General features: G+C 38.2%; 1 protein-coding gene across 1 annotated transcript; it reads left to right on the top strand.

The window, feature by feature from the left end:
- Positions 1-1,469: 1,469 nt before the first annotated feature.
- Positions 1,470-26,075, top strand: BMP3 (bone morphogenetic protein 3). The gene is made up of 3 exons (XM_005554958.5): positions 1,470-2,485; positions 16,777-17,687; positions 24,402-26,075. The coding sequence occupies exons 1-3, from the start codon at positions 2,164-2,166 to the stop codon at positions 24,591-24,593; spliced, it is 1,425 nt and encodes a 474-aa protein (XP_005555015.1). The 5' UTR covers positions 1,470-2,163; the 3' UTR covers positions 24,594-26,075.
- Positions 26,076-26,642: the final 567 nt, after the last annotated feature.

Here is a 26,642-nt window from a genome sequence, read left to right as displayed (position 1 = left end):
GCACTGCTTTCTAATGTCATCCAAACAAAACTCTAAATGGAATGTGTTGTTATTCACCATCAAAGAAGAAACTCAGATTTGGAGACATGGTGTGACTCCAGGAGTCTATCTTCGTTTCAATCAACTCCATTGCCCCACAGAGGGAAAGAGGGATAAATGCAATAGACATTGACTGAGGATTTTACTGCATCTGGCCAAGAACTGCACTAAGAACATTTACATGGATTGCATACTGAAACTTCAGTTTAAATGCTAATTTCATTATTAATAGTGTGGTGATCTGGCCTGAGGCCAGAAATCAGACTCCCTGAGTTTGGATCTCAGTTCATTCACTTACTATGTATCCTTTTGCCTCAGTTTCCTCATCTGTAAAATGGGTTTTGTTGTGAAAATTGTTTGGTAATATACGTGAAATATAAATAACAAGGTATGTTTAGAATATAAGTGTGGAGAAAAATGTTAGCTCGTAGTTGTTTTCTTGTTTGTTTGTTTTTTGTTTTGAGACGGAGTTTGCTGTGTCACCCCATCTGGAGTGCAGTGGCACACTCTTGGCTCACTGCAACCTCCATCTCCGGGATTCAAGCCATTCTCCTGCCACAGCCTCCCCAGTAGCTGGGATTACATGTGCGCACCACAACGCCCAGTTAATTTTTGTATTTTTAGTAGAGATGAGGTTTCACCATGTTGCCCAGGCTGGTCTCGAACTCCTGACCTCGTGATCCACCCGCCTCAGCCTTCCAAAATGCTGGGATTACAGGCCTGAGCCACAGCGCCAGGCTGCTCCTGGTTTAATCTCCATTGTACAGTCATGACAAGAAAGGATTAGGAAGACAAAGCTAGCAACTCTCATATTCTGTTCCGGACTCAGGGATCTTCTAGACACCCTTGTTTTTAACCACCACTGCACCATCCTGCTGGGAAACCTTTTGGGGACCTGTAGGAAGGAAACCTTTGGGGAAAGCTGTAGGTGAGGTTGTGGTGTGTTTGCTTGTTTTCGTATTTGTTTTTAATATGATGCTGACTCGCACATATTTCTCACCTCGAGAGAAGATGATGCGGGAGAGAGGGGCGTTATGATGGGTATGCGCTCAGAAAGACAGGAAGCTACGATGACGGGGTACAGGTGCAGGGGCCCGCAGTGTCCGTCAGAAGAGGCTCAGGAAAGTAAGCGAGAACGGTGTTCACGTTGTGACTTTGTTTGGAATCAGAAGAGCGAAAACCCAGAAAGAAGTTCTGTTTTCCTCTGCCCTCCTGCTAGCCATCATACAGCCACTGTTCTTGGAGAATTACAAAAAAAAAAAAAAAAAAAAAAAAAAAAAAAAAAAAAAAGAAAGAAAGAAAGCCGTCCCTCCGACCATTTCTTTAGTCCTAAGTCTCCCTTTCCCTTCCTCTCCCCAGCCATCCCCACCCCTACTTCCTCTTCTCTCCCTCCCGCTGCCAGTTCTCTGGTTACTCCCCGCCTTGCTTCTATCCCAGCCTGGTGCAAGCTAAGAGGGCAAGGACGAGGGAGTGGGAGAGATTGGCTGAGGACTCTACAGATCAGCTAGAGAGCGAAAGAACTAAGCTCGCTCTCTCTCTCTCTCTCTCTCTCTCTCTCTCTCACACACACACACACACACACACACACACACACACACACACACACACACGTGTACACTAAAAAACTCGGACCAGCGGCGCCGCATCTGCTCCAATCCCTGGAAAAGGCAATCGAGCGCCCTCCCGACCGCTGCGCACAGCCCCGGCTCCGACCTGGCGCCCAAAGCAGAGCTAGTCCTAGTCCCTAGCGCGGCCAGTTTGGCCGGGTGTTCCCAAAAATAAAGCGAGGAGGGAAGGTACAGACAGATCTTGAAAACACCCGGGCCACACACGCCGCGACCTACAGCTCTTTCTCAGCGTTGGAGTGGAGACGGCGCCCGCAGCGCCCTGCGCCGGTGAGGTCCGCGCGGCTGCTGGGGAAGAGCCCACCTGTCAGGCTGCGCTGGGTCCGCGCAGCAAGTGGGACTGGCCGCTGTCTCGCTGCACCCGGCCGTGTCCCGGGCTCCGTGCGCCCTCGCCCTAGCTGGTTTGGAGTTCAACCCTCGGCTCCGCCGCCGGCTCCTTGCGCCTTCGGAGTGTCCCGCAGCGACGCCGGGAGCCGACGCGCCGCGCGGGTATCTCGCCATGGCCACGGCTGGGGCGAGCAGGCTGCTCTTTCTGTGGCTGGGCTGCTTCTGCGTGAGCCTAGCGCAGGGAGAGAGACCGAAGCTACCTTTGCGGGAGCTCCGCAAAGCTGTGCCAGGTGACCGCACGGCAGGTGGTGGCCCGGACGCCGAGCTGCAGCCGCAAGACAAGGTCTCTGAACACATGCTGCGGCTCTATGACAGGTACAGCACGGTCCAGGCGGCGCGGACACCTGGCTCCCTGGAGGGAGGCTCGAAGCCCTGGCGCCCTCAGTCCCTGCGTGAAGGCAACACGGTTCGCAGCTTTCGGGCGGCGGCAGCAGGTGAGTGAGCGAGGTGAGACCCCTTCCCGCGGTCCCGCCCCAGCTCTCTCCCAGGACCCCCCACAGCTTCCTTGTCTGCCTCTTGCTTGGTGGCGCTGCCCAGGGACCTTTCTCCACCCTCCGCAGCTGCCCTCTGGATTCCTCCTTCCAGTCACACCCCGCGTGTCACCAGCTGCATCTCCTGTAAGCCCAGTTTTCAAATCCAAAGTGAGAGGGGGAAATACGGAGAATGAAGGGCGCGGAGCAGTGGAGGGGGTAGGCTGGAGGAACTTCGTGGAAAAAGGGAAGGGGTGACACCCCATGCCTGTGAGGCCTCCTGCCCTGAGTGACTGGAGCACCTCTAGGGTAACTTATTCTGTTGATTCCTAAATCGGCCAGCGGAAATTCCTTTGGACTGGGCTTTAGCCATGTTTACTAAGAGGCAGATGCCATTTTATGCCAATGCCAGGGCCCAAGAGAGAAATTACACTTGAATAAGACGCCTTCCCCTCTCCTTTTAAATAGTCGCTTCTCCAGATCTTGCACCCGCTGTAAATTCGCGCCCTTTGTGTTACTGTACTATATTTGACACTGTACTTGATAGTTCCTTAGTGGCAAAGAAAGAAAGGAAAGAAAGAAAAGAAAGAAAGGAAAGAAAGAAAGAGAGGAAGGAAGGAAGGAGGGAAGGAAGGAAGGAAGGAGGGAAGGAAGGAAGGAAGGAAGGAGGGAAGGAAGGAAGGAGGGAAGGAAGGAAGGAAGGAGGGAAGGAAGGAAGGAGGGAAGGAAGGAAGGAAGGAGGGAAGGAAGGAAGGAAGGAAGGAAGGAAACAGGTGCTTGGGTGTTTCGATTATTTAAAACGCATCTGGGTAAATAGGGATTGTACCATCCATCCTGGGAGGAGCTGGGAGACAAGGGGAGGGAGCAACCCTGGATGTAAACACCTCTTGGAATCTGCCCAAGAAAATCTGCTCATCCCATTTTTCAGCACAGATCACTTTGGACTGAAATTCATGGCTTAACAAGGTTTCTCCTAGCCCCTGTGGTGAAGGGAATAACTTATGCTAACAGCTTCCCTCCCTTGTGCTAACAGCTTGAGGGAAAGCTTCCTGGACACTAACTCTGTTTTTATGCTTTGAGGATTCACCAGGCTTTTTTGTTCACTACATTCATGATAAGGGGAAATGTAACTGCAAAGCCTATTTTCAGTGAACTGTTGAACAATAGCCAAGAATCTTCAAGAAAATGAGGCCATGCCTCAATCAATACTGTCAGAATCACTAGAAAGAAATCTCCCAAAAGTCTGATATGTAGGACTCCTGGAAAAAGGGAAAACTAAAGCATTCATCAAGGAAAGCTCTGCATTGTCTGTGTAAATATATTCTAGAGCTTATAGGCATGATGACATTTACAATAGATGTGAAGTATGCTTCCTAATGCAGAAGTATTTAGCTAGAGACTGAACTGAACCAGATTTTACTTTCTTAAAATCATGAGCATGATCTGTGAGGAGATGGCCACCAGTAAGGAAAAAGAAATTTGCTCTGTGTTATCTACAGTATCCCAGCCATTGGAGGAGGCTGTCCTGACAGCTGACTACACCAGTGAACACTCTGTTTACTTTAGTGCAACTCTAGGGGCATAACTCAGTGAAGAACTCATGTGAGAGTTGCAAAGATTGAAAGGAAGTTGGGTGAGCTAGGCAGGTGGCAAAAATGAAGGTACTCAAATCACTCTCATCTTGATATTTGTTTTCTTGGTTATATTGCTAGGGAATAAGTGAGGCCACTAAGATAAAAAAACAACTTTTTTTTGTATTAACAAGTTTCATTTATAGTATGAACTACATGGTTTGGAGGTAGAATTCAAGTTTGTTTCATTCACATATTGTACAGCTTTTATTTGTTTTAGGCTAAGTTAACCATGGATAAAGATTTTAATAACTCAGGTACCATATTCTTTTTGGCTCCAACTCATTCCTTGCAATATAATTCCGGAGTGTCCCTTATCAGCCTCACTGTAGTCTCATAGCATCAAATAATAAACTCTGATATGGAGGCCAGACATTCCCTTGAAATGATGAGTTGCAACTTGATGCATATATACAAGACTGTGTGCCATGATAAGAAAAGTAATCCCTTTAGCATCCTAGAGACTGTCTTAATGACTTATTCATCAAATGTAGACACTGGTTTTTGTGGAAGCTTAAGTGTCATGTTACCTCATTGAGACTCCTGGAGAGGTGGTTCGTGTTGGACCCCTTCCAAGAGTGTTTAGTTACTAACACACTAAAAAGACTATTATAAGGCAGTTCTGGCTCTAATAAGGCAGGACTGCAGGAAGGTGCTAAGGTTTTCATGTGTGTCCCTCTCTCTTCATCCATATCAGCATTTCCATAACACCCTTTCACCTCGTGACATATGTTCCCTTGTAGGTGAAAGATGCTGTCTAAATTAATATAGTAGATATGTTTTCCAGTCCAGAGAGTTTAAGTTTTAGAACATATGGGTTTCTCTGTACTGAAGACGTTAGAAATTTTAATGGAAGATCAGGTGGTGTGTTGTGTATGGGGTAGCTGCTGATCCGGCAGCCTCTGAGTGCTTATTCAGGCTGAGTTACAGCTTTAGAGTCCTATTTGTTCCTTAGAACATACCTGATTAAAATTGTTTATTGTTCTAAACCTAGAATATCTTTGGTTGAAATTTAGCTGCTGTGGTCTCCCTCTGATTACTTTCTACTTAAACCATTACTTGATGGTGGGTGGCATCCATCCTAAATACACTTTCTGCTAACCCCTTTTCTCCTTCGTGAATGCTGTGTAGTTGGTGTGCCAAAACCGTAAGTTTGGAGTGCTTGTAAGTTTTTTTGTGATGTGGAAGGGTTTACATAAAGACAGGTTTTATCTTTCCCTTTGCAAAAGGTAATTTACAAAACGTATTAATGACGGAGAAGTTCAGCTTCATAAAAACACGCCATGTGAAGGAAGACAGAAGGATATGAAATTAGCATTTATTTTGATTTTGGTTTAAGTTGTCTCTGGCTGCTATATGATAAAGAAGAGTATTTTACATGAAGTTTTCTTCTGTCTTGAACTTTTAAGATACTTTAGGATCATCACTTTCTCGTGATTCCCATAGTCACTTAATCTTACTTTTCTTAATGGCAAATGTAATCTCTTTAGGAAAAACAATTAAGGCACACGTGTTATTTGGAAACTATTACTATTTATGACATGCATGTACAAAAATGGCACATTTTAGTGAGTATTTGTCACCTTTAAAAAAATCTCACATACTTCATAGATTTAAAAAAACAACTGAGGCAATCCAGCCCCACAAGTGAATATTTTCCTGCAATGAGGAAGAGGAGATTCTTTCCTCCTATGACCAAAGTACTTTTAACATAAGTAATTATAATATTGAAATGTTTCTGAAGTATAAGGTTAAAATATAAGGCTTTGGCAAATATAGTATATAATTAAGTGTTGAACGATGATTCCAATGGGAGCCATTCCTTCAAAATATATGGAACCAGCGGGAAAACATCATTTGTGATGGGTTTGATGCTGAGGGACTATAAAACTATTAAAACATAATTACCTTGAAGTGCCTGGCACCTAGAAACTAGACTTGAAATTTAAAAGTACTTAGATAATCTGATGTTTTCATTTAAAGGACAATAGTACATCTAGGGAAGAGGAGCTGGGTGTGCAGCTGCTTTAAATTATACACTACTCTGAATACATGATAGCCTTTAATGAAGTTTTTGCTGTAACAAGCAAGACAGCTTTATAATCTCTGACATTTAAAAAAATCATAATGCCATGAATTCTTGATTATTCATGCTAATGGAAAGAAGAAAGGGAATGAATTACATTTAAAAATTTAAATTTAACTTTGTTGTTTAGCTAGAAACACTTGAAGAGACCAAGAGACCATGAGGGTCAATGAAGAAAACATCTCCTAAGCAAATAATTCACTCAAGGAATATTTGCACACTAGAAATATATACATAATTCAGAACGAATTAGAAGGGGTACATACATTTTACTTAAGTAGTGGAAGTTCGTAAGCACATGATTGAATGAGTTCGGATTTTTCTAAAAATTTAATAGGGATATGAATATCAAATCTTCTTTTAAGCATTTTTGTATCATATAGTTTTATATTTGGAAGAAACATTCGAGATAACAATTCCTTCCTTTAATGGAAGCAGAAACAAGTACCATGATGTATTTGCCAGACAATTTTTCAAACATACTGAGCTCATCTCAAAACCTATTATTTTTAATGGTCAAATCTAATTTTCTAGGAGAAAATTTCACAAAAACAGGTCTTTGCAAGATGTTAACAGGTATTATATAAAATTGGGCTCCATAGTCAAACTTGGAAAATGTGATCAATTTTCTTTGCTGTGGGGCCTTTCAAGGCCTTTAAATGCTAATGAGTCCCCATAAAAGGGGAATACTTTCTCCTGGAGAAAGCATTTTACAGAAATGTCTTTCTAAGATGTCTAGTTGGGAAAACAGTGGTTCAACTGAACACTGTCTCATTTCTCATTTCCCATGCAGTATCTATCGCAGTATGTTTACTTACATTATTGCTTTTTGGACTTGGGTTCAATTGGCATTGTACCATCTTCCTGCTTTTATGTTATAAACGCCTCTGAATGTAATTTTAGAATTCTTCTCTCATTAAATTTTATTTTTTCCTGTATCTTTGTGAATTTTCCTTCATTGTTCTCATCTATAAGAGTAATATTCATTGTTTCACACAGGTATTATGCTTTAAAAAGAAACGCTAGCTTATTTGTGGGAAAATTCACTAACGATCATATGTATCACTTTATTAATGTTTTATCACCACTACTACCTTGATGAAAGACACGTTTACTCAAGATGTCAATCAAATTCCTTATATTATAAATCCCCAGTGTTTGTTTAATAGGCATAATAAAAGAAATCACACCTATCAAAAAACTTATAAAAATGCTTGAGCAACTTGTTATATATTTTCTATTGGCTAGTCAGGATTTTTGTGCTTCAATAACAGAACATGTCTCCCCAGATTTTCATGATTCTCCCTTATGCTAAATTTGTATATGCTAATAATCAGTTAGTGTCTTAATGCCTTTATTTTGGGGGTAGTAGTGGAAAAACATTTGGTATCACAAACAATCTTAACTCAAACTTCTCTATGGCATGATTCAGTTGAGTAAATTTTTATGATTATGTTATGAATCCATGAAAATAGAATTTCTAATAGAAATATTGACTTTATATTAATCAAGTAACACAGGTATACCAGGATCATATCTACTTTTGGCAGTAGTAAAAGATGAAATGTAACCAAAAAGCATTCATATATGGAATATATGTAACAGTCAATAAAATTACTAGTCTATCTACATGTTAGCAGTGGTTGTGTCTTAGCATAATGGCATATACAGTAGTACTCCTGGATAACACATATTTTAAGGGATAATACTTTAAAGGCATGAATTTCTCTTTGTTCATCTAAAACATCAGCATGTAGATCATAGAATCAAATGACCACAGTGGTTTTATTGACTCTTTCAATGATCTGTATTTCTTTAAAAGCCATCTTTTCATGGCGGTAGAACCATGGTAAATGCAGTACCTTGATTGTATTTGGGCATACCATGAATGTAGGTGTGTGTGCAAAATGATCTCACTTTATTACTGGCTTCAGATAGTTTTACTTTACTAAGGTACTGTCAAATATCTCTTTTATAAAATAATTACATTCAATAAATTTAGAAGTACAAGGTTCTTTGTTTAGCCCCCTCATTTTACAGTTAAAGCAACTGTCCAACATACTTTTATTTTCTTTTCCTTTAAAAACTTTTTTCTTTAATTGCATGAAATTAATCTAAAGACTGAATTAAGGGTAACTGCTGTACTTGGTGTTAAGTGAAATGGTTTTCAAGTAAAGAAAAGATTATTAGTGTTTTGTTTTTTCTATTACCTAAAGCTAAGAGTTAGGAGATCCAATTTCCATTGTTGGCTAAACTGATAATAAGTAAAGTCACCTAATATTGTTATTCTCGGTTTCTTCATCTATCAAATGGGTTAAATTATACCTCCTGTGCCTGTCTCACAGAAAGATGGTGAAACTCAATTGACAAAGTGAATGTAAAGATGCTTTAAAAGTTTAGAAGTTCTATATAAATTAGGTATTCTAATATTCTTAATATTTTGAGATTGTTTCCCTCTGGCTTTCCACAAAGGGTTAAACATATCTCAAATGTTGATAATATGCACTTGTCTGTAGCACAGAAAACACTTGGGTGATGATGTAAAAATGGTTGGTAATCATCTGTGCAATCTATGATATCCCAAACCTATATTCAACAGATGTACTTTTTTCTGTCCTGACCGTGGTGGCTGACGGGTGTAGGGTTATGCTTTTTTAGAGAGATTTCTTGAAGTTAGTTGTTCTCAAAGTATGGTTCATGGACTAGCCACATCAGTATTACTTAGAACCTTGATAGAAAGTTCTCCAGCCCGTACTAGACCCACTGAATCAAACTCTGGTGGGGGAGCTCAGAAATAAGTGTTTTAAAAAGCCATCCACAAGATTCTGATCCATATTTGAGAAACACTGCTCTAAGCTTCTGTCCCTAGAGTTTTGAGTATTTTATATCAAAACCAGCCTTTTGAAATCTAGAATTGATTATCATGTTATTCCTGATCTCATCTGGCCCTTTTAGTGGGCCTATCCATAGACAAATGATTTATTGACTTATATAATGGTAAACTTTTTAAAATATATACCTTAGAAATATATACCTTAGAAGGTATATATTTAAAAATAAATATAAACATTTAAAAACATATTACAATGGTTTTGCCATAAAGAAGTCTTCGAAATAAGTTAATCAAGACTGCTTACCCTTCACTCATGACTGCAGAGAGTTTATGATCTAATAAATTTGCTAGAAGAAAAATATGGTATGAGCAGGGGGCTACAAAGCAAGTCCCTGGAGGACATAGAGTCTCTCATTTCATCTGTGTGTTCTGAGGACCTAGCACAGTTTGCCATGTAGTTGACACTCACTAAATACTTCAGTTGAGTTGAATTAGATATTCAGGAGAAAAGATGAGACAGTTCAAAGGCTATCAGCTAGGCAAATATCCTTTAAAAATAAACTTACCTTGAAGGAATTTCTTATGGGGCATTTTATCATTTATATATTAAATGGCAATACTATTCTACTTCATATACAATAATTATAATAATTCTTATTTTCTAATGAACTGATAGGAAATATCATGATATTTATACCCAAGAAGGGCTCTTGCTGACTTTGGGGACTTGAAATTACTTGAAAGTTTTTACTCTTTGGTGTTAAGTAGGAAACACTTTTAAATCTGTTAAGTTTACAGAGTTGTTCATTTAACACACTGAACAAATACCTTTTGGGATTTAAGTGCTCTAGGCTGTGTGAAATACTAGGAATTCAAATATCTGTAGAACATAGGTCTGCCCTCTGGGCGCTCACAGTCTAGGAATGCCTTTGGGCATAGGCTAGGAGTAGATAAACTGATTAGTGAACATTTTACTATTCTAGAAAAACATACATCATATCATCTTTAATGCTTTTACTTTGGACATAGAGAATGGTTGTTTTGAGATCCCGTAAAGCACAGTCGTTTGACTGAGACTGTGCAGAAGAAACACAATTCTGTGACTTTGTGTTCTCTGTAGAAATTCTTCCTTTCACCCGTGCCTGAAAGTTAAAGGCAGCACAGGGACGCTTCAATCTTGACTAAGTAATCCGCAGCAAATATTCAGCCAGCGACTGAGGGTGGATGTGTCCCTGTCCTAGGCACCCCTGGCATTTCTACCAGCTGTACTTTGTTTGAAGAAAGAAGTTGGGGCAGGGGGAGGTTGGGGAGGTGGTTGTTCTTAGTTACATATTTTCTGTATGACTAAAATGTTTTCCCTGCTTCCTGGGGATTTAGCTAATCATCAAGATTTCATTTAGTCTATTTGTTTTAAAATCAGACTTTACATAGAAAGCTTTCCATTGTGTGTTCTAATTCCCTTTGAAAACGTTCTGTGTGGGCCAGCACAAAGGTGAACTTCCCCTTACCACTCCCTGGACACAGGCTCAGCTACTCCTGGAGACACACTGAATTGTTGCAATAGCATGGCTGGCCTTAAGTCCCAAAGTCAGAACCCAACTTTCCAAAATGAGTCCTTGGTTTCCTCAGGTGCAAGTGCTTTGTTTTTAGATAAAAACAGAAATAAATCTTCTGCCTTTATTTAATAATCAAACTCCTTTTAAAAAACCTATCTGGCTTCCTCTCCAAAGTCAATTGCTAGCTAGCTGGCTAACTCCTAGGGTCTTTCATGTTTGCATTTCTCTAATGAGTAGGTTGAACTAAATTTGCTCATTCATATAAAAAAAGCTTTAGAGTTAAGCCCTGTGTTGGAGGCTGAAGAGTCTGATATAATTTAGAGCCTTGTCTTTAAGAAACTTATGGCCTTAAGAAGGAGCAAAGGTGTAATGAAAATGGTAATAGAGGCAGGGTCCTAGCCAAGGAAATGGGTTGTCATGACAAGTTTGCATCCAGGAATAGTATCTCTGCCTTGCCTTAAAAAACAAATCTGGATTATCAAGGAGAAAAACGGTGGGTAGAGACATTGCAGAGAGAAGGAGCAACAGGTGAAAAGTCCCAACAAGTGTGTAAAAGAGAATATGGCTTGTTCAGAAACTCGTCTGACTTCCAACCTCCTTTTCAATACTTAGGTGTTAAAACTCTAGAAAATCCAAAATATAAGATTATAATGCTAATGGTAAACCCTAACTAGACTGCAGTAAGTATATTCCCATGTGCCAGTGCCAGCAAACAGTAAGAAAATAGCACCACCTATTGGTAGTCACATTTTGGCATCAAAATATTTATTTGGGGAAAGTAGAAAACAAAGCCGGTTATAGTTACTTGCAAGGGGTGAGAGGTTCTCTCGTTCACCTTTCACACTCTACCCTACCATAAAAACATCCTCCTGTAATAGTCTTGACTTATCTCCAGTTGTCCCAGTCCCACAGATGAGTCTTACTAAGTAAAACAGTTTGAAAGTCATGATTGGCTTGGATTTGGCCTCCATTTGACTATCACTGTTAGACTTCATTCTCATCTTTGACACTGGAAAGAAAAACCCTGATCTCTCCACACTCCCTCAAATATTGGAAAATAATTCTCATGTCATTGCTAAACATTTTTTTCTCCCTCCACGTCATGGTTTCTTATTGATTCAACTAAAATTTATGAGATAGTTTCCAGACCCCTCATCATCTGGGTTTCTTTCCAAGTTGTTTTCTCCTGAATTAATAAACTGGTTAGAATGAGAGCACAAAAACTAGGCATGCAATTCCAGATACATTTAGATGATCAGTGTAGCATACAATTAATATTTTCTAGTACCGAATACTATTCACAGCCTAAAAACGCATAAGTATTTTTTGTAGCCTGAAAAAATCCACCCTTATTTTTGTATCCTTATTATATCATTTTGCTCTTATTAATCAGGAAGTACACTTCAGGTTTTTGATTCAATCATTCCCAATAGATAAGTATCTGAATATTTCAGAAGAATAGAAAAGGTGAATATTAAGATATTTTTATTTACTGATATTCGAACATAGATATATGTGTGCATAGATAAAGCTGTGCTACAACTCATGAGGAAGAGAGAGACAATGCAAATCTTCTGTTCGTAAGTATGGAAAGTTACTCACCTTAAAATGTAATATAAAATCTAAAAAGTAAAAGAGCATGAAAGTAATTGAGTAGATATTATCATGCACTGCTCTTTGCAGGAAGGCATTTACCTCATTCTTATTTACTTCTCTATATTCATTCACTTGACCCCATGCTGCTCGCTTATTACTATTTTTTTTTTTGTACATTGTAAATGTTCAGTAACTATTTGTTGAGTTGGTTTGGAGAGAAGATCATTAACTTACACAAAAATAAAATGTTTTAGAATCAGAGAAGGCAAAAATAAAGTATGGGTTAGAAAAGTCTTTTCTATGAATGCTTTGTGAAATGGCTGACAATTCTAGCTTATTGTTTTGCTTCTTGGTTTTCTTTTTTAGCCCAGAAGGGAAATAATCTAGAACAGGCAGAGATCCCTAGCCTAGGTGGAAATGACAAGAGCAAACACATCAGGTGTTGGGCATAACATAACACCTTTGGTTAGGCCTCAAATTGGCCATTCCTTGCTCAACTTGGATGGCTTAGACATTTGCTAGAACTTCAGTTCTATAGAACTACTAGAACTTCAATAACTAGGTTAGTTGTAAGTATTTTTATTTTCTATTTAAAACATTGGCAACATTTCTTTTGCAAAAACTTCCAGATATACAGCATTGCATACTGCTAGAATGTGTTCCTTCCATCCCCTCGCCAAAATTTCCTTCTTCCTTCATGTTTAAAAGTCTGATCCAAAGCTTACTTCTTACCTGTGTGTTTCTTTGCCTCTACCTGGGTAAAGTTAATGGCTCCCAATTCTGTTCCAAGCATAGTTAACACCTTCAGCAGCTTGTATTATCATTATGGCATAGCTACTTATATTATCATCATGGCACAGTCTTTTTTTTTTTTTTCCTTTTCATTTTGACTACAAAACTAGTGATTATCCTAGACCATGACCATCCAATAGAGATTTAATGGGAGCCACAAATGTTAGTCACATATATAATTTAAAAATTTTAGTAGCCACAATTCAAAGTGTGAAAAGCAACAGGTGAGATTAATTTTAGTAATATATTTAATGCAATATGGTTAAATAAAGTCACTTTAACACAGGCTGACTTAATATAAAATGTATTGCTATGATATCTTATGTTCATTTTCTTACTAAGTCTTCAAAATTCAGTGTGTATTTTACACTTACAGCACATCTCAATTTGAATGTAAGTGGCTACATACTGTCATGCTGGACACCACAGTTCTAGTTAGCTAATAGTTTTTGAATATTTTCTATGTGTTTTATGTGCCTTCTCTCAATTAATCCTCACAACAACTCTATAGTTGTTACTACTAGACCCACTTTATAGATAGCACACCAAAACTTAAAGAGCTTAGGTTATTTGCCTGGGGGCCGCTATTGGGTGTAGTGAAATTGCAACTGGGCCAATGGGCTTTGATTTCATAATAAAGCACTGGTTTAAAATGAGAGCCATTGGAAGAGGCAGTATGACAGATTCTGAGACTTTTACAAGATGATGTTGTACATTAGACACAGAGGTAGAAGCTGATTAACAGCAGGTCACAAGGCGACTAGAAGGAAACACGTTTGAAAGAAGAAAATATTTTTAAGCAAAATGTGGGACAAGGGGCAGGATTGGCTTACCCATTAAGGTACTGCCGCCCATATCCCTTGGAGATCATTTATTCCCTGGCAGCATGTTTGTTTGGCAACCATTGGATTGCCACATACCTGGAACAGAGTGGCTTCTCTTCCTTCCACTTTAAACTTCTGTCTGCTACACGAAATTTGGGTAAAAGTATATGCTCCGGTGACTGGTATGAATTAAGGCTCAAGTCTCTGAAAAGTCGTGATGCCATGGCTTTGTTATAAAGGTCTGTAAAATATTATCCTGGTGTCATGGATTATACAAATGTGCACCAATGGCAGTTCCCTCCTTTTCCTTCACACAATGTTAAAAATGAATAAAATATGTTTCCCATTGCACCTCCCTTGTGCTTGGGGACTCAATGAACTCATTTTAAGTTTCCACATCTTTATAAAAACGTTTTGTTTTTACTGAAACATGTTTTTGATCAAGAACATAATTTCACGATTGCGTGTGTGTTTCTGAAACAAATATGTATATGGAACAAGTGCATGGAGAAGGGCTTAGGCTCTGGTGACTGATCCCAGGATGGGAGATTCCTGAGTTCTAACCTCAGTCTTGTGGATCTAGTTTTATGAGCTAAAGGGAAGGAATCAAATTATGCCCTTATTAATAAAGCTGTCATTCTCTTCTTCTCTCTCATTTCTGGATTTGAAGAATTGGAAGTATGGGTGAACAATTTTAATCATTTTTGTTGCACTATCTAGAAAATTAACTCTGAAATTTATGGAATGTCATAAACTTCAAACAAGCTCCACAACAGCATTCTTTTTTTTTTTCTTTTTAGACATTTTTGCAGTATCCCTTTTTTTCTGAGACAGCATCTCACTCTGTTGCCTAGGCTGGTGTGCAGTGGCATGATCTCAGCTCACCGCAACCTCCACCTCCCAGACTCAAGCAATTCTCCTGCTTCAGCCTCAGAGTAGCTGGGGTTACAGGTGTGTGCCACTACCACCCTGCTAATTTTTGTATTTCTAGTAGAGACAGGGTTTTACCATGTTGACCAGGCTGGTCTCGAACTCCTGACCTCAAATGATCCACCTGACTCAGCCTCCAAAAGTGCTGGCATAACAGGTGTGAGCCACTGCACCTGACCTCATCCTACATTTTTTGAAGTAGGTAGAAGATTTAATCCCTGTAAGACTGTTAATACCAGAACTAATAACAATAATAATTGATATTTAAGAAACACTTCCACAGACACTTTATGGACTGCTTTATACATGTCTCATTTAATTCTCATGACATGGGAGGTAGATATTGTCTCATTTTGCGAATGAGAACATTAACTTGTGTAATGTTGTGAAGTTAATAAGTGGCTGAGTGAGTACTCGAATCAAGGTGAGTGTAATTCCAAACCCTGTGTTTGTAGCCCGTAGGCTATACATGCCTCAGATAAAAAGCTATTACAATACTTTGCCAAATTTGTAGGAATAAGTCTTGGTAGTCTTCCATACCTCTGAGCTTTCACCCCTTTAAGTTTACTTCTGTGTTAAAATTTTCACACATTTATGGTGCTTCAGTAAAGGAAAGAGCAAATTAATTAAAATGGCTGATTCTTGCTAACGTTTTTCTGTCTTTTAAAATTATTCCTGTTTATTACTCTCTTTTTATTCCACTTCCAGTAACTCTCAAAAACAAGAGACTACATAATTGTTTTGTTTTGTTTTAATTGAGGTGAAATTCACATAGTATAAATTTAACTAATTTTAAGTAAACAATATAATGAGAGTTAATACCCTCATGTTGTGCTATCACCAAGTCTATATAATTCCAAAATATTTCCACAATTTTAAAGTAAAACCCTGTAACCATTAAGGAGTTTCTTCTCATTAGCCCCTCCCTTTAGCTTCTGGCAAACACCAATCTGATTCTGTCTCTATGGATTTTACTATTCTGGATATTCCATATAAATAGAATCAAACAACATGTGATCTTCCATATCTTGCTGCCATTTAGCATAATTTTTTCAAGGTTCATCCACATTGTAGCATGTGTCAGTACTTCATTCTTTTTCATGGCAGAATAATATTTTATTGTATGGATATACCACAATTTCTTTATCCATTCATCCATTGGTAGTCATTTGAGTCGTTCTAACTTTTGGCTATTGTGACTAGTGCTGCTATAACCGTGTAGCTATTTGAGTGCTTGTTTCAATTCTTTGGGGTGTATACATAGGACAGCAATTGTGCAATCATAATAATTCTGTGTTTAACTTTTTGAGGAACTGCCAACGAATATTCCACAGCCAGTGAACCGTTTTGCATTCCCACCAGCAATTTGAGAGTGTTCCAATTTCTCCACCTTTTCAGTAACCTTTTGGGGTTTTTTGTTTATTTGTTATAGTCATCCTAGTGTGTGTCAAGTAGTACTTCACTGTGATTTTGATTGTGTTTCCCTGATGACTAATGCTGTTGAGTATCTTTTCTTGTGATTCTTGGCCATTTATATATCTTCTTTGAAGAAATGTATATTCAAGACATTTTCCCATTTTTATTTGGTTTCTAGGTCTGTTTGTCGTTGAGTTGTAACTGTTATTTATATGTTCTGGATACCAGATTTATCAAATGTGTGATTTGCAATTATTTTCTCTTATTATGGAGGTTGTCTTTTCACTTTCCTGATAATGTCTTTTGATACACAAAAGTTTTTAATTTTAGTGAAGTCCAGTTTATTTTATAAATGTACCTATTTTATTGATGTATCTACTTTTTCTTTTATTGCTTACACTTTTGATGTCATATCTAAGAAACCATTGCCAAATTCAGAGTCATGAAGATTTACCCCTAGGTTTCTTTCCAACAATTTCATGGGTTTAGTTCTTATATTTAGGTTTCTGATTCATTTTGAGTTAATTGTCATATAGTAAAGTAATGGTCTTGTTTACTGTCCTGTTTACTCTCTTTCTTTTTCCTTCCTAGAAACTCTTGAAAGAAAAGGACTGTATATCTTCAATCTGACATCACTAACCAAGTCTGAAAACATTTTGTCTGCCACACTATATTTCTATATTGGAGAGCTAGGAAACAGCAGCCTGAGTTGTCCAGTGTCTGGAGGATGCTCCCATCATGCTCCGAGGAAACACATTCAGATTGATCTTTCTGCATGGATCCTCAAATTCAACAGAAACCAAAGTCAACTCCTTGGCCATCTGTCAGTGGATATGGCCAAATCTCATCGAGATATCATGTCCTGGCTGTCTAAAGATATCACTCAATTCTTGAGGAAGGCCAAAGAAAATGAAGAGTTCCTCATAGGATTTAACATTACCTCCAAGGGACACCAGCTGCCAAAGAGGATGTTACCTTTTCCGGAGCCTTATATCTTGATATATGCCAATGATGCTGCCATTTCTGAGCCAGAAAGTGTGGTATCAAGCTTACAGGGACACCAGAATTTTCCCACTGGAACTGTTCCCAAATGGGATAGCCACATCAGAGCTGCCCTTTCCATTGAACGGAGGAAGAAGCGCTCTACTGGGGTCTTGCTGCCTCTGCAGAACAACGAGCTTCCTGGGGCAGAATACCAGTATAAAAAGGATGAGGTGTGGGAAGAGAGAAAGCCTTACAAGACCCTTCAGACTCAGCCCCCTGAAAAGAGTAAGAATAAAAAGAAACAGAGAAAGGGACCTCACCAGAAGAGCCAGACACTCCAGTTTGATGAGCAGACCCTGAAAAAGGCAAGGAGAAAGCAATGGATTGAACCTCGGAATTGCGCCAGGAGATACCTTAAAGTAGACTTTGCAGATATTGGCTGGAGTGAATGGATTATCTCCCCCAAGTCCTTCGATGCCTATTATTGCTCTGGAGCATGCCAGTTCCCCATGCCAAAGGTAGCCATTGTTCTCTGTCCTGTACTTACTTCCTATTTCCATTGGTAGAAAGGCACATTGACTAAGTTGAGTGTGCATATAGGGGGCTTGTGTAAGTGTTTGTGTTTCCAGTTGCAAAATCCATCGGGACCCTTATTTACTACATTCTAAAGTATAATAGGTAATATGGTTATTCTTGGTTTTTCTTTAATAGTTGTTAAAGTAATATGAAGTCAATATTGGTATAAAGAAGGATATGAGAAGAAAACGTATGTGTAAAACATACTTTCTGTGTTGCTTTTCAACACGGTGCATATTCAGCCACATGGTTACATGTGAACCTGCACCTGTTCATGTAAGCAAGCCCCAAATCATAGAAGGCTGATCTTGGAAGAATATTCAAGGAATAAGTGAATATCATAGGAGCACAGAGAAGAGCTGATGGAATTGATGCACTAAGGCAGAACATGTTTTAATAAACACCCTCTTGTGAGCTAAGTTGTCCCAACAGAGGTCAGGATCAGGACTGACTCAGGTAAACTGGCCTCATGAAATCCACCACATGCTTATTTCATTTGCTTTACTGCTAAACATCAGAAAAGGAAAGCAAAATAGGATATGATGACTCTGTAAACTTTTGCCAAGACTAATTTCAACCTGTCAGAGCTTACCTGTGTCTCTTCGAAAATCCGTAAGGTCTGTACTTTATCATATCAGTTCTCAGTCTCCTGACAAATATATTTGCAGAACTCTCTCCAACCCCCACCTCCAACTTGCACAGCAAGTTCAAGTGACTGTTCTCTTTGAATTTAAAGTTTAAGTAGTACCCTCTATAGTAAAATATAGTGGCACTCTTTAGCCTTCAGTTAAGCTTATTGGTGCACTTCCATTCTCAGCATGTAGCAGTTTATATTCTGTTATACTAAAAACAAGGTAGCTGAAGGAACAGAATTTAGAGGAAGAATACATTTTTTTTTTCAAAATTTGAAATGAGTCTATTTTTACTATTGTATGATAATGAAGAAAAAAATCCTTTGTCTCAACAAATGACCAACTTCTGCTTATGCATCTCTAAAATAGCATTTTCATGTTCTATTGGGATCCCATGTTCATCACTGGGATGCCAAGCATAACAAACACATAAATCCAAAGGGCTTTAGTCCGGCACAGGGGCATGCCCCTGTAGTTCCAGATACTCTGGAGGCTGAGGCAGGAGGATCACTTGAGTCTAAGAGTTGGAGTAAGCTCTGATTGCACTACTGCACTCCAGCCTGGGTGACAGAGTGAGACGAGACCCTGACTCTGAAGAGGGAAAAAAAAAAAAAAAAGCAAAGGGCTGACAGCACAAGGCTGGGTTAGCCTTTTCAGGGCCATAAACTTGATTGAAATTTTGTTTTCTTGTTATAATACTTCTCTAAGACCCTTTCTTTCCCAAGGATTTTTGATCACTTTATGTTTCATAAACCCAAACACAAAGTATGAATTCTATACACTTGCAACTATATGAAGAGCCTTATCTTGTCTAAATATTCATAGAGGATATTTTGCTGATCAAACAAAACTTGTTCAACTGAGATAACATTTAAAAACACACACACAACAAAGATGACAAATGTAACAGGCAGTGATGAGCCTTTATGTTACAGTGTGGCTTGCCTTGTGGCATTGAGAGGCAAGAATGGTTTTAAAATCTGTCTTTAAACCCAGGATGACTGACGTTAGTTGGGTATTGAAGTTTTCCAAATAATCCCTCTCACTTATAAAGAGTAGTATCTTCTGGGTAGCCTGGGGAAGGAGTTTTTCCCTTTTCTCCTGACTACAATCTTCAGGACTCAGGAAGCCATGATAATGCAGCGATACTCTGTTGGTTTGCTTTTGAACCCCTAGCTCTGGAGAATTGATTTGGTATCCACCCCACCACAATTACTTCCAATTTGTCCCTCTCATTTGTTGGTTCTACTTGCTTTTACTGTTCAGAAACTTGCTGTTACTTCAGAAGAGCTCCATCGTGGTTCTCAGTGATCTCAAGAATAATAATTTAAGAATTGATGAGGAATAAGATAAAAATAGCAGAAATAAATTTAAGGAGAGAAGTATGTTAGTGCAGGAGAATAATTAAATGTACATGCTTGGTCATAGCAGGGCGTCTTAAAGCTTAATGTCCTGGCAAATTGCCCTGGATTTAGTTAATACGTAGGTTCTGCTCTAGTGGGTATAGGAGTAGAGCCTAAGATTCTGCATATCTAACAAGTTCCTAGGTGATGCAGACGCTGCTGATCCACAAATTACACTTTGAGTAGCAAAAATGAGAGTCAAATCCTTCTAGCTTGAATCTTGATTCTACCACTTACCTGCTATAACTCTTTGGAGAAGTTACTCAGACTCTCTACAAGTTATTTTTACAGTCCGAAATGGGTCAAATAGTAAATAATAAAAATAGTAGTTTCTATATAGCAAAAACAGTGGAAAAATGAGACAGTGGAGCACCTTGCACATAGTAGGTTCTCAATAAATACCTGTTATTGATGTTATTTTTCATGGCCATTTCTGAGACTGAGGAGAAAGAAAGGCAAATGTAGGACTCTAAAGAAAGACTACATAGGAAACGAGATCAAGAGAATAAAAGTTGTAAGGCAGGAAAATGTTTTCTAAGTGTTTCTAGTCCCGTTTCAAACATCACAAAGCTGAAAATAGTTTCTCCCTGTGGGTTCAACCGCCCGTGAGCTCTTCCAGGGAGGTTTCTTTGGAGAGTAAGAGAATCAGGAGAGCATCAGTCGCAGCAACTGAACTCATCATAATATTTGTCAAAACTTGGAATGGCATCAGAACTCCAGGGAGACATAACAGGGATAAGTGTGGAGCTTTCTCTCTGAGATTCAGATTTCCTTTTGCCAAGTTGAGAGTGGAAGTTTGGCTGTTACATAGAGTTCTCAATCTCTCATCACCTTGTGTGGATCTGTTTAACTTTTAAAGCTTTCTAGTGGTTCCCTTTAAGCCTTCCATATTTGTGTCTTTCAAGTGGTACAGTGACCAAAAAGATGGGAAACATGAAGCCAAATGAAGCTGCTGCATTAGGGGTAATTAATAAGCACCCCTGTTATCAGCACAGTGTCCAATACTGCAACCAGAGTGAACTTTGTAAATAAAAATATAGTCTAAGGAACAGAGGAGGATCAAGGCCACTGGTCAGATCAGTACAAAATATGTAGAATAACTGAGGTGCCAAAGACATTTCAGACTTTAGATATAGTTTTTGCCCCAGAGAAAGTTCCCCCAGGCTAGACTGTTTTGTTGGCCCTCCTTTCTTTTAGCCTCCTGAGCCAAAGACTGTTCTATATGGTGGGGCTTTTTGTCTGCAAAAATTGACAACCTGTTTTCTAATTCAGAACAGCTGTGTTCTTTCTGCCTTTCCCAAATTCCAGGCTTTGCCCTTTCACTGATTCCAATTAGATAGTTTCTGGGCTATCACACCCATGTGGGCTGGACTGGAAGAATTGTGGAGTAAAACTCCATGGCCCAGGTCAGGAATGAAGGCTCTTAGCTGATGACATGCTCTCCCCTGCTAATGCATTTGTAATCAAATTCAACTCGAGGACATCATACACAGCTTGGCAGGTGCAGGCCTGACCATTGTAGATTTCATTCACAGACACGGCAGTTTGGATTTTTCTGATTTCTAGCCCTTACAGCCAATCTGTTCCCCCAGAGAGAGATTCTTGGAATTCTGCCATGAGATGAAAAATACCCATACAGTTAGCGCTAAGTTCTGTACCCTTGCCTCTCCTCATCGCCTTAGAAGAGATGGAAAACAGAAATTTCAGATGAAAGTGATTGAGCTGTTGTCAATGACAAAGATCCAAGAGAAATTGGTTTTGCTTTTTTTGTTTTCAAGGAATTGTGCAAAAGCTAGAAATAGCAAACACATAGAATTAGGCAGCAAAGAATCTAAACACTTTGAACCAAGTATTCTATACAAAGAAGAAATTCACATTTAATGAGTTCAAAATGATACAACCTCAATTAATTTCCTGAATCTTCCAATTATAATCTCTGGTCATAAAAATGAACTCCAAAAACATTAAATCTTGATGTGCTGAGTTACTTAAGCAAAAAATTACCTAACTGCTGTTGAAGTCATGCTTCACCCTCATTAGAAAGAGATGGTAAGGGAAATAGCACAGATATGCATTAGTAATTGATATATTTCTTAATTTTTTAACTTGTTTAGTAAAGAGTCATGAGAAACATGACCTGAACTCAGAAACAAACAGAAATTCCAGACTGGCAATATGCTTTACACCAGCAAATTACCACATGGATCTTTTGTGCACGACATAATTATTTCTGGTAATGGCAGGTTGATCAGAGGGTTTCATAGTGAGAAAAAAAAGCAGGGGAAAACTCCCTAGTAATCTGAGAAGTTCCTGATAAGATACACCAATGCAGAATCAGGGGCGTCTGTCCAAATTCCAGTGAGCCCACTAGAGACTACTCATATACTCATAGTTTCTGAATCTATCGTTTGTTAGTTGAAGCTTTAAAAAAAAAAAAGACAGGAATTTTCCTAGGAAACACCCATGAATATTTTCCATATCTACACCAGGTCATTTGCACAGAAACTTGTATTTTTGTTGATAGGAATTATTTCCACAGAAATGGATAAAATGGAGGGTATGCTGTTTCTTTTAAGTATTTCATCCATTTAGTAAGCATTTATTCCATACCTAGATTGTACTAGGCTCTCAGGAACAGAAATGCACAGCAGAATTTAGCACCCAAGGTCTAATCTAATTAAGTTGATCCACTTTGTATAAAATTCAAATATTATAGGAGTCATTAAACATTAAAATAGCAGAATAATTTTGGAAAATCTGGTTTAAAAATTGTTTTTGCTTTATGACAAGCTGTTTAGATGATTGAGTCATAAAAATAACTTTAAATCAGTAAAGTGGATGACTACAAAAGCTTTCTTTAGAAATTACCAATAGCAATAACAAGCAATGGCTACTGACATTTGTTGTACAATACTGATTGCAGTTTATGTAAGTTACACAGATATTATTGGTGATGCAGGGCATACAATGTGCAAAATAAAACAGCGTGGACTTCCTTTCCTTAAGGAAGGAATAACTTCCTTTGCAATGAATTAAAGCTAATTAATTCAAAGTTAACCAGTCTTTTTAACATATACTGAAAATCTCTAGTTTAAAAAAAGAACGGTTGCCCATCATTAAGTCTAATTATTTAGTTACTTATGCCTAATCACAATAAAGTTGAAGTCTGATGTATGGATTTTATTTCATTGATATTAAAAGATCGGATGAGATTTAACCTTTCTCTGCCAAAAAGAATCCTTTTTTCTTTTCTTTCTTTTTCTTTCTTTTTTTTTTTTTTTTTAAGAGTATGCCTGCTTTCTATGTTATTTGCTTCTCCCTTGGTTTGTATATACCCTTGAAGTTTTAACTTGTTCCAGTTTCCCATGCTGGGAGTTTTAGGAGTTTGAAATTAAAATACCAATTCATTGGGGCAGGGGTTCCTCTGAGCCATGAGAAACATGGCTCAAAGTCCTGAAATTAAAAAGCGAAAGTTTTGGTCGAAATCCTACTCCTGAATTAGTCTCTGGCAAGTTACCAAATTTCTTTTTCTCAATGTGTTTAAAACAAAACTACTTTCACCTGCCTAAAAGAGGCATCGCGAAAAACAGGTGTCGCACAGTGGGGCATCTCTTAGGAAGTTCTTCTTACCACTCCGGCAATACCTAACATTCTGGACTTGCAAAAATGACTGTTCTTTAGTACTTTTAGCTAGAGCAGAGCTGTATGGGGTTCTCTAAATGAAACCACATGCTTCACATGGATTTAGTGGTACCATTTGACATTTTCTCAAGGAAAAGATTCTTACTCAGGCTTCTTTGGTGAAAATTCTGGTATCCATGGGATAACTTTAGGCCCTCATAATTACCAGAGGGAATTCCCAGAGGACATGGCCCACTCCTGGAACACAACTCCACCATGCTTAATTCTAAACCAGTGGAGCAACAGTGACCCCCAGTGGCCAATGGTGTGGTCTTCTTACCCCCAGTTTGTGTTTCTAAGGAGAGCTGAATAATTACATAGTGGAATAGTCACCATCCAATCCATCTTGGCAACTCTTAAATCAAGTAGATAAATCAATACACCTCTCACTTGCTTGGTTTTATTTAACAACAGTGCCTAAATATCACTATAGCAGTGGCAATAATGTATCTCTGTTAAATAGAGTGCTTGTTAGGATTTTGATTAATGTAAGGTCAATAACAAATCATTTTTTGTTGCAATCTTGTTATAGAAAACATCGTAGAATGTATTAATTCCATGTCTGGCGATTAAGTTGTTTGTAATTAAATGATTCTTGCTGAGATAACTGGGTTTAAATCCTGTACCATTTACAAGTTATTTGACCTTAGATATGTCGTTTAAGCTTTTTGTGCCTTTGTAAGATGTAAGAAATGTTAGCTTTGTTGTAAGAATTAGAGATACTACATATAACATGCCTGGAATGCAGCAGGCACTTAATAAATAATAACCATTTTGGTAGTGGTGGGATAAGAGATTGGGCTTAATGTGTAATTATGCCAGAGGTTTTATTAAATTGTTGAAACAAATTCTTTAGATAAGCATTTTGCGTAATGAGGACTGAGGAGTGGAAAGGCAGTTCCACCTAACATGTGTGTTCTTCTTTCATTTCTTTTTCTAGTCTTTGAAGCCATCAAATCATGCTACCATCCAGAGTATAGTGAGAGCTGTGGGGGTCGTTCCTGGAATTCCTGAGCCTTGCTGTGTACCTGAAAAGATGTCGTCGCTCAGTATTTTATTCTTTGATGAAAACAAGAATGTAGTGCTTAAAGTATATCCTAACATGACAGTAGAATCTTGCGCTTGCAGATAACCTGGCAAAGAACTCATTTGAATGCTTAATTCAATCATTAGTTTATTTTTATGGACTTCTTCCTTTTTTTTTTTTTTTTTTTGCACTGCCAATGCATTTTGTTTCAAAAGATTATTTCTATAGTCAGAAGAGAATGAGCAAATAGATTGAAGATTTCCACCAAGGAAAAGGACTGTATTTGTTTCTGAATGTAACTTAAAGTGAGATTTTAGTAAATATGGACATCTATTTCTCTTTTTGTAATCAAACACAACAACTTATCCAACTGTTTTTAGAACTGTTAGAGAACACACTGGTTTATTTTTGTAATGTTCTTTGAAAACAGAATGGAGAAGCAGCAATAGCTTGTCATTTATCTCATTTAATGACTAATGGGAAATAGAGAACAATTTCATGTTTCGAATTAGGCTTATTGCCTTAGATTCCTGAGAAAGTGCTGAATAATCAACTCTGATGTTTTTCTTACGTTGTTGAGACTCTTGTTTACCCTTGTTTTTCCTCCACAAGTCATTGTGGAAGTGTAATGGAAAGTTGTGCTGAGCGTTAGTATCTATGTATGTGCGTACATGTACCAGGTGCCTGTGCCCTCTGTAGGATGGTTTGCTTAATGTGGTTTTACAATTTAGTTTACACAGGATTCTTTATTTTTTTAATTTTATATTTTGGCAAACACCATTCAGTTATGAGAACTTTGCCAAATATGATAGAATAATTCCAGAGCATATACAGAGAGTTACCACTTGACCCAGCTATTTAATTGCAAATACAGTTGTTTTCATTTCATTTCCTACCAGAGAAGGGAATCAGCAACCCAGTTTTTGAAAACACAAGTATAATTCCTCTATTGTACTTCTTTTTCACAAATGCTTTTATTTATTCTAAATTGAATTTAAAAATCCTTCCTAAAGCCATTAACTTTTTAATTCTCCTGATATGCCTTTACTTACTATGAAGTTATTGATAGATGTTGAGGCCCAAAAACTGATGGAATATTGAAGATTTTCTTAAATGATCAATTTAACTATAACCAAATATTGAATATCATCCTTCAGTCACTTCTAAGTCAGGCACTTTTTCACATAGATCAGGGTATTTGGCTCAGTCATGAAATCTACAATTTAGCAAAGCTTACTAAACATTATTCACCAGGTATGGGAATCAAATATAGACACTTGTTTGACTTTGTTTTCCATTTCTATGTGTCACATACATATATGTGTCCTCTTATACCTTTACTCTTGAAAATTATTTCAAAATCCTTCTTCTCACTGTATTTATTTGTGTGATGGAAATATATTCAGGCCATAGATCATTGTTGGTGTTAATCTGTGGTTAATCCTCATTTTAGTTCAGTCTTCCCTGATAGAAATATCTCAGCCATTTTGGAGGCTGTGCAGTATCAGAAGACATGGAGTTTGTTCTGTCTCTGCCTGTAGCTAATTATGATGGTTCAGTCATTTAATAAATAATGTTTTGAGCATCTATTTTGTGAAAGGCACTGTGTTACCTGTGTGTCTTTAGTGTCCTCACTGGTAAAATGAAGAGGCTGGTCATGAGCTGGAAGGGTTAAGTTTATAATTCCAGCTATTTCATACCCATCTTCCTTGAAGGAAATGATAGTGATAGATATAAAAACACTGTAAGTCCCTCTTTTAATAAACTAAATGCAAGAACATCCTATACTTCGCTGTTAGTAAATTACTACAGCATTTGCTTTGGTTTAAGTGGTATTTTGTTGAAAACCCATTAAAAGAAGAACCCATGAAAAGAAGCTCTTTGACACCTTGGGGTACACAAATGTTGGTGTGGGTGTGTGTTAATTCTGTGAGTGAGACACACCAGTTCTAAAAAAAAAAATGAGTGAAGTTTTGGTGCCTAAGTTACCATGCTTGCTTCTAGTTCATTTTTTTTCTTACAGTAGCATAACATTGAAGACTCAAAGTGAGATGGAGGATAAAATTACTTTTTAATACATGTTCTCAAACATTTGAAAATAAAAGTATATGATAGAAGTGGGCCAGAGTGTGGTCACCATCCTGTTCACACTGT

Source organism: Macaca fascicularis, chromosome 5 (assembly GCF_037993035.2).
Source record: "Macaca fascicularis isolate 582-1 chromosome 5, T2T-MFA8v1.1".
In the NCBI taxonomy this organism is placed as follows: Eukaryota; Metazoa; Chordata; class Mammalia; order Primates; family Cercopithecidae; genus Macaca; species Macaca fascicularis.
Note: the sequence above shows the minus strand (reverse complement) of the source record. Positions and strands in the feature narration are given on the sequence as shown.

Excerpts from the sequence above, each read along its gene's own strand:
- BMP3 (XM_005554958.5), top strand. The coding sequence starts at position 2,164 with ATGGCCACGGCTGGGGCGAGCAGGCTGCTCTTTCTGTGGCTGGGCTGC. Across the intron at positions 2,486-16,776 it reads CTTTCGGGCGGCGGCAGCAG|AAACTCTTGAAAGAAAAGGA; the intron begins GTGAGTGAGCGA and ends TTTCCTTCCTAG. Across the intron at positions 17,688-24,401 it reads GCCAGTTCCCCATGCCAAAG|TCTTTGAAGCCATCAAATCA; the intron begins GTAGCCATTGTT and ends TTCTTTTTCTAG.